This window comes from Triplophysa dalaica, chromosome 12 (genome assembly GCF_015846415.1).
Source record: "Triplophysa dalaica isolate WHDGS20190420 chromosome 12, ASM1584641v1, whole genome shotgun sequence".
NCBI classification, from domain to species: domain Eukaryota; kingdom Metazoa; phylum Chordata; class Actinopteri; order Cypriniformes; family Nemacheilidae; genus Triplophysa; species Triplophysa dalaica.
In genome coordinates, this window is record NC_079553.1 from 14,725,922 (window position 1) to 14,734,594 (window position 8,673).

Sequence of the window (8,673 nt, forward strand, 5' to 3'; positions counted from 1 at the left end):
TTTTCAGTCTTTCAGAACACAAACGTCTAGCTGTTAATATACACAAGTTTAACGTGCGTTACAAAAACTCAACCGAACCAATAAATATATAAACCAATCCCTTTTGGGGACCCTCACCAGTGAGATGTCAATACAACAATAAATACATAGTTTCCCATGAAAGCGCAATTGTTTTTCGTGAAAAAAAGTATAACGTATTTTGGGCCCATTGATTCACAGTCTGACATTTTATGTTGTTTCTGTGAAATAAAAAAATTGCAAGCAGCTATTCCAAACAGTCCTCTTCGGGTTTTTATGAGTACATGAGTGTGCTAGGAACAGAATATTTTATTCACCCCCTTCGCAAATGTCATATTGTCCTTAGTGGCCTCCTGCTGTTGTGTTTTTATCACGTTGTTGTTTACTATGGAGCGTCCAATGGCCCCTGTCTCTAAGATAGACCCTTTGGTCGAGGTCGTCCAAGAAACTGAAGTGTTCGTTTGTGCTTGGTTTAAGGAGCTGTGTCTAAACAGGGGGTCGTGAAAAACTCCATCTACCCAGTTTCTGAGAGTGGTTACCGGTGAGTCCTGCTGTCTCTCCAGGACGTTAACAGGTGAGGAGGCTGAGGGTGATGGTTGACACCTAAGCATACACGAGGAGTATTCTGTTGCGTTTAACGACGTCGCGGTCTGGGCCAGGGACCAGATTCGCGGTTTGCTGTCCAGTAATGGATGGCCTTGCTGTTGGAAACACGTTTTGGTGTGCCGAAGGTCACCGACATCGTGTTCGCAGTCTTCAGTGGTCGTTTTTAAGCAACTTTTGGTTAAATCGTGGTCAGCTTCAAGCAGACCCGGAATAGATAGTTTTGGAGAGGTTTCTTTGATTTGATCATCGGTTGTCGCCATATGCGCGTTCATGTGGAAGCGATGTTTAAGTTCACACTCTGAGGTCTCCGATTCGATGGTGTCAAAATCGTCCAAGTCACTAAGCTGAAGCTCCTTGTCCTCTCGACTTTTGCCCTCTGTTAAAAAAAGATAATCAGAGTATAAGCGAGAGACAAGGATATATAAAACATGAATCATTTTAAGCCGCAACATTTTTATGCTAATTTTAATAATATATACGCTAAAAACAATTAATACATCATATGAGCTAAATCGTTCGTGCACATTAAAATTGTCTCAAACTTTATGGTAATGTTATGTTTGTTAATGGTTCATTAATAGCCCACAAATAATACTAAACGCAGATGGTCTACTTAGAAAGATTTTAAAGAAGTTAACAGCTCTAGGTTTCAAAGTATGGAGTAACTTTTGCGTTACTTTTAATAAGTAACCGCGTAGTAACACTTATAGTAAAACCATATTTCATTTATTTAACGTTTTTATTATGGTTTTATTACAAATGTTATGGTTACTAAACAAGGCTTTGTGGTTCCTGTAGTTTACAATACATGGCCAACTATGCCCTATAGTTAAAGCATAGGCAGCCTAATTTCTTTATTGATATGACTGACTCGTAAATATACAATGGCGCTGACCGTCATCATTGGTTTCACTTTTGATTTGATCTTCTTGTGACCCATCCTCATCATCATCGTATTTTTTATCATCTGAGCCCTTGTTTCTCGGTGGCCATGTCATCTTGTTTTCTTTCTTGAGTCTCCTTCTAGCATTGGCGAACCACGTGGAAACTTGTGTGAGGGTCATTTTGGTGATGATGGCCAACATTATCTTCTCGCCTTTGGTAGGATAAGGGTTTTTCCTGTGCTCCTGAAGCCATGCTTTCAACGTACTGGTTGTTTCACGGGTGGCGTTTTTTCTTCTGGTTCCTCCCTCCATAGATCCGTATCTATGTTGTTAAAAACATGTTGTTGTTGTTGTTAAAGTTGCAAACAGTTTGTGCAAAAAAACTAATATTTATATATTTTATGCTTGTTCTTAATATTTTACGCTCTAAAATTACACACACTCTTGCACCGAACATGTATGTTTCAGTGGGATAATAGAGCGTGCGAATTGCTTGATCGAGTGCACACGGAATGCACTGGCCGTCTATCTGTCCATTAAGGCATTTCAGGGAAAACCCTGAAGGGTAAACCGTGAAGTGCATGATATAACATAAAATATATATCAAAGGCAAGGCCATTGCTCTTAACATCCAAAGGAGGGAAAATATAAATTTAGAAAATATATTCAAACATAGAGCTAATTATTCCATAAATTCGTTGAATAGTGCTTATAAAATTGATCAGTAATACATGTTTACACTGGTTAATTGCTAATCGAGACGCGTAATGAGGGCCGGTATTCAATACCTGTCATACTGGTACTGTCCCAGGGTGGGATCATATGGGTAATACGCTGCAGCCTGGGTTATTCCCGCATGCGCAGACGCACTCCCATCCTTGGCATCAAACGTTCCCTGCAATCAAATACAACACTTGTCAGTATGTGATGTCAATAACCAATTACATATATACTGTGCATTTATAACCCACACATTCACATTTGTTTATTAAAGGACAATGGCGTTCCGAGCGGCATTTATTTTTAGGTGCAAAACAACATTTGTGAAATGTGATATTAATTCATTGTAAACGCAAACTTTAGAGTAAGTTAAATAACATAAAATATGAAGTGTCCACTAAAACATTTTCTGCACAGGCAGCCCAATACATCTGCAATATTTTTAATAACACATGAACAAGGTTGATAACGATCTTTTACAAACTCTCGTTTCTTAGAGACTCAAACACATTTTCGTTATGCGGACTTTTGTCGATCTTGTCACAATGAATCGTACGTCATTGGTATTATACAGAAGTATAGCCTAGATTTTTCACTCACCAAAGAGTAGAAAGCAGAGGCGTCTGCTCCATAGGTAACATAATTCCCATAGCCTTGACTACTTGTGTAGGGGTTCCCATAGACTCCCAGCGCTGCGGCGGAGCTCAGCTCGTGTCTGGCAGTGGCCAGGAGTCTGCTTTCATACACGGGACAGTACACGGGCGTCTGCGCAGAGGAATCCGAGATGGACCTGGTGCTCGACTCGCAGCAAGATGTCAAAGAGTTGGTGGTCATGAGGAACTGCAATGGTGTGGGGAAAAATAAAAACAAAGCCACGCTCGTAAAAAAGTTTCTGTAATATTAAGCGGTCAGAAAAAGGTGTATTATGAGCATCTAATGTTCCCAATAATATTCCTAACGTTCCTAATGAAGTTCATTTTTCTTTGGCAATTGCCATAAACAGCCCCCGCAGGACATTGCATTCTATGGATCATTGCCAAAAAACAACTGTTGTCCTCCTTCCCCCGTCCCCACTTCTGCATGTGTCTGCGTCTCGAATCCGTGTTAGTAGATTTGTAAAATGATAAGCGCAGAGGGAACCCCCGAATTACATCGGAGGTGGATATATCACTGACTCCGACCCACTGATATGCTTTAACACATCGCTTGATGATTCCACTTTAAAGTTCACCATTTAAAAACAATCTGAATTTTCAATTCAAATACAACAATCAATTCGGAAGGGAACGCGGAAAATCAGCGCGTAATCTGATCTTACCTGTGGTGCTGAAGAGTAAGGATATCCGAACTGAGGATAGGACATTGTAGAGTGATCCCAGTTTCCGAGAAAGCAGGCGAGACTGCAGGTCTACTGTGTTTCACTGTAACAATTGATTGGTAAAGCATAAAGCTGCCGGACGCTTATAGGGCGAAGCGCAACACTTCCATGTTTAATTTGCTTAAACGCCTTCCTGAGGATTTTCTTCTTAAACCGCTTTCTCCTTACGGTATATTAAACTTCTACAACACAAGCGAGTGCATCGTAAAACATTTTTCGAATAGCCGCCTTTGATGTCAGAAATACATATTTTGCGATATAAAAACTAGTATTATACACGTCAGCTCAGATGCGGGTTGTTTTAAACGCGGGTGGCTCTGACGTCAGAAGAAACCCACTCAAAATGACCAGACTCTAACTTTAATATGCATTTCTCTGGATAAAAATCCCAAAGAGTGACAGAGGGGTGGGGACAAATTTTGAGGCACAGTGGACTTGTAATTGAGCTTTTCAATTAGACTTTTATTAGCTTTAAAAAGTCCTTACAACAACAACAAAATACATTTTGCGACTATACACTTATATGGTTTCGGAGTGATATATTATCTAATGTCAAATAGGACATTATCACCATAATCGGATAGTTAGCCAGCATTAACAAATTTAGAGAATGCATATTAAAATAAAGAGAGAAAAAAGAGAGAGAAAAAAAACAGAAGTTGCCCTTATCAAGAGATTCTATCTAGAACAATGCAATGCACTGACAGTGTACAGCTGTTTTCAGCATGCATTTCTGTTGTTTTATTATCTACCCTCGGGTTTTATGTTAATAGTGACAACTATATTAGGCAAATTAATATATTCAGTTGTGCAATATTTACTTATGTGCATAATTGCACATTCCTTGCGAGTGATACAAATATGGTTTTATCAAAATCTATCTCTATCTATCTATCTATCTATCTATCTATCTATCTATCTATCTATCTATCTATCTATCTATCTATCTATCTATCTATCTATCTATCTATCTAATTTCGCTATTTAGAGTGATGAAAGTGTAGGTGCACCATGGTGTGTTGCTGACTCGCTTAGAGAAGCCCGGGTTCAGACATGTGAGAAGCCCCGGGGTCACAGTCAAATTAATGATGATGTACTCCTCTTTTCCCCAGCTGGAAAAGCGCCTGCAAGAAACGAATCTGCCCGCAGTGACAGCTCGATTGCGGGTGATTGATGACTATCTTGAGACCGGCCAACATAATATAATATGGGCCGCATAATTGCTTTCATTTACAGATGAAGGTACTTGTCCTCAAATTGAGTTAGACTTTTATCAGGCAAGTTTTTTTTCATGCTTTCCTTCTCCTTTGGCATGCTCTTGAGTTTGGAAAATAAGTGTTCTGTGAAATTAAATTAGTCAGACAATAGCCGAGCAAATGTCGCGGCGTGCGTGTGTTAATAGACGTGGGGTCAAGTGACTGACCTACATTTGCGGAGCATTTCATTCATTTAGTCCTTCAAGTTTCTTTTCTCATGCAAAAAGCTATAAAAAAATAATAATAACAACCATTAATAGATCAGTCTTTGGAAATCAAGATTAAATTAAATTCGAGAGGGATTTGTGTTTATAACTACATTTATTATATATTTGCGTTGTATAACATTTTGTATACCATTATATAGGTCTCATGTGATCATTGAAGTTCACACATTCTCAAGCGCACGCACAAACAATTTTAAAACGTAACGCGGAGTTAAATGGCCTTTCTCTTTTTCTAAGAAAAGAACCCATGACATTTTATCTCAAGTAACATCAACTCTATGATTGATTCGTCCTCACACCGGACTGTAGTGAAAAGAGGTAAGGCATCCTTGAAGTGGATGGGCGAGTCTGCATAAGCGTTTTTCTTATACATTTACATTATGATTTTTTTCTTTCGCCGGTGTTATTTAGGTCCCTATATTAAATATTAAGACGCACTAGTATAAGCTTTTAGAGGATAATGAAGTCTGCGCAGAGTTTCTGCTCTTGTTTTTCGTTAAAGATTCAAACGAATCCCGACTCTTTTGGACAGATGGATCAGATATGACAGAGTGTATTTTATACGGAAATGCGTTCAAAACAATGCAGTGCCTGACAAGATGCAGCCTGAGACATGATTTAAGAAGAGGTTCAAACTATAAGACAAATGTTTGACAAATATCTAACAGCAAGATAACTGTCACGGTCTAGCATTATAAGCTGAAAGAATTACAGTTTGAAAGAACATGGCATCCTTTTGTTGTCTCCAAGAAATCAATCAGAGGAGTGAATGCGTCAACACCTCCTCCCTTATCCAGCTTTTATAGGATTGAATTGTAATAACTTTTTATTTATATTTAAAAAAAATAGATTTAAATCATATAAAATGCAGTTACTGATAAAAGACTACTAACACAATTTTAATATTAACAAATGTGAAACGTACAGTATCATAAAGCTGTCTTTACTGTGACTATTTTGTAACTTGAATTGAGTGGTGCATTAAGATATTTGAGTGGCAGACTTAGGGTGCTGTTGAAGCAATTTCCGCATTCTCCTGTAAGTGCCCTGACAAGTTCATACACTTTCGAGTCTTTTCTGCGTAAGGCAAACTGAAACACTTTTGCTCTGAACATATACGTCACCTCCAAACACTCCAAAGACTTCATCTCACCTCCTAATGCTTTGCTTAACGGTGAATGATTCTATCCAGGCATTCAATCATTAAAAGTTCTCATGCAAGTAAGCTAATACCGTTAAACTTCGTAACTCTTTTTTATTTTCATTAATGTGTTATGAAAAATAAACACTGTCACGGAAATAACAACATCCCCCTCAGTCCCTTTTTAATTGCATGCTTTGTGTTTTCTGTCCAATATTGGTCAAGCGTAAATAATAGTTGATTTTCAGACAACATTTCAAAGTTGGAGTCAGTCTAGGATGAGACAGGTACAGCTGATGATCCAGGAATGACATCACGCCGCGAGCACCTCTCAGGCTGTCTGCAGATAAAGTTTCTGTGCAGGGAATGAGCTTCTACATGGTTAGCTTAACCTGTTTCTTTTTCTGTGTTCTAGGTGTGGAAGACCCATCCAGAGGCAGGCATGCATTAACTGATATATGATTTAACTGACAATAAATGCATTTGTTCTAGTCACCGGACTGTGTTATTTATACAGTGTATAACTGTGCTTTTTCTCTGAGGAGTATAGGATGTTGGGTTAGAAATTGTTCAAAATAAAATACATGCTTTAAAATAAACGGTTCTTTGTCATGCTGTATGGTTGCATAAAAACCTTAAACATCCAAAAAACATCCATCTTTTGCACAAAAAGTTCTTTGTAGTGGAAAGTGTAGTAAATATATATTTTTAAGATCTGAACGATTCTTTGGGAACCAGAAATGCTTTTGATTTCCTTAGGGCCTTTTTAAAGTCAAAGAGCCTTTATAAGATTTGTTTAGTTGTCTAAGGTTGGCAAATTACACTAAATACTACAGAATTGCATTTTGCCTAAACTATGGATCTATTAACTAGAGGCAATGTAAAATAGTAAAATTCCAGACAATAGCATTACTCATCAACACAAAGTTTAGTCGACAAAGCCCAACCACAATGTTGCTTCGGAACTACATTTATTTTGGAAGCATCTGCACATGCAAAACAATGATGTCCATACACAATGACATATACATGCAGCAAAGACTCATGGGAGTGTGGAATAAAGGTTGCTACGTGACTTGTGTGTAACAAACTCATTGAGTTCACATAATTACCCCTCTGAAGCTTTTTTACACAATGTCATGGTTCAGTATTTACAGTGAAGTTCCATTAGAAATTTAATTGAATGCACTTTGTTTAATATATGAAAGTGCTTTGGGGTAGGTTAAAGGTCGGAGGGGCATTTGGTGCGCCTGGGTTAAAGGTAAAATGGCATATTGGAAATATTAAAGAGCATACATTAATGTCTTGCCTTTTTACACATCTAAAATAAATTCTTTATAATACCACAAAATAACAATTTTTTCTAGCATATATCAAAGTTCTACATCCAGTCCTTGGTCACACGCGATGTATTTTAGCCTTTGCAATATGGGTCAACAGAAAGTGTCAATAATGTTTCAGCTGTTATTATGTCTATCTGGACAATCAAAGCCTCTGATGCTCTCTATCAGAGAGACATGAAGCATTAGGAGCCAGAAGATGCGTCTTCTCCCTGGCTGCAGTGGCTAAGAGGTTTAGCATGTTGCTGTTCACTCTCCATGCATTATTGATCAGAAGGGTCAGTGCGCTCACTCTCCGCTTAGTTAAGTACGAGCAGGTGTTTCTCAAACAGCTGGCTGGGAATGCAAGCACTCGGCTGATAGGATCTGGTAAAGGAATCTTATACATTAGGTCATGCTATACGAATGGTTCACATTGTCTTAGACTTGTTTGACTTGACTTTTTATTTTGTTTTAACAAACCAATGTAGTGATACATTCACAGTGCACTGCAATATGTTGCTTTATCTGATGTGCATTCAGCAACAGCATGATTGCGTTTTGAGTTTTGTGGCCCACAAAACTAGAGAGCCTAGATTATTTCTGATATCAAGCATAAGAAATAACAAGCAAATTATAACGAGTAAATTACATTAGCCAGCAAGTTATGCCAGCCAGTATAATTTTAGTTTACCAGTAGAATAACTCTTTCTTGGATACACTTAAATGCGACAAAGTAACACGTCCCATTTAACAAAATATTTATTTAATAAAATGAATATACAATAAAATTCAACTAATTGTTTACCATTATTATACAATACAATAAATATAAATTAAAATTAATATAAAATGATTAAAATATATAGTTGTAGTATTTGCCACTAGTGAGACCAGTAAACAAACACTGGCTGGAAGTAAATTTTGGGTTTGCGTCTGATGAAACCATCTATAATGCAGATTTACAGAGTTGCTTTTTTTGTAATTGTATTGAGTTGTTTTAAAGGTAAAGGGTAAAACTTATGTGAATATTTAAGGGGTGATGTAAAGTGAAAGTGCCATATTTTTTCGGTCACCTTTGTAAAGTTTTTCGCCTTTTAAAATCAAACTACACCATTTTAGTT

General features: G+C 37.6%; 1 protein-coding gene across 1 annotated transcript; it reads right to left on the minus strand.

Annotated features, from left to right (window-relative positions):
- Positions 1-311: 311 nt before the first annotated feature.
- Positions 312-3,663, minus strand: irx4a (iroquois homeobox 4a). The gene is made up of 5 exons (XM_056762974.1): positions 3,547-3,663; positions 2,829-3,068; positions 2,297-2,403; positions 1,520-1,830; positions 312-1,000 (listed from the first exon to the last, which is right to left on the minus strand). The coding sequence occupies exons 1-5, from the start codon at positions 3,589-3,591 to the stop codon at positions 312-314; spliced, it is 1,392 nt and encodes a 463-aa protein (XP_056618952.1). The 5' UTR covers positions 3,592-3,663.
- Between the last annotated feature and the right edge of the window lie 5,010 nt (positions 3,664-8,673).

Bases quoted from the DNA above. Each gene is read 5' to 3' on its own strand.
- irx4a (XM_056762974.1), bottom strand. From the start codon at position 3,591: ATGTCCTATCCTCAGTTCGGATATCCTTACTCTTCAGCACCACAG. The intron at 3,069-3,546 runs GTAAGATCAGAT...ACACCATTGCAG, and splicing joins CTTACTCTTCAGCACCACAG to TTCCTCATGACCACCAACTC. The intron at 1,831-2,296 runs GTATTGAATACC...TTAACAACATAG, and splicing joins GGACAGTACCAGTATGACAG to ATACGGATCTATGGAGGGAG.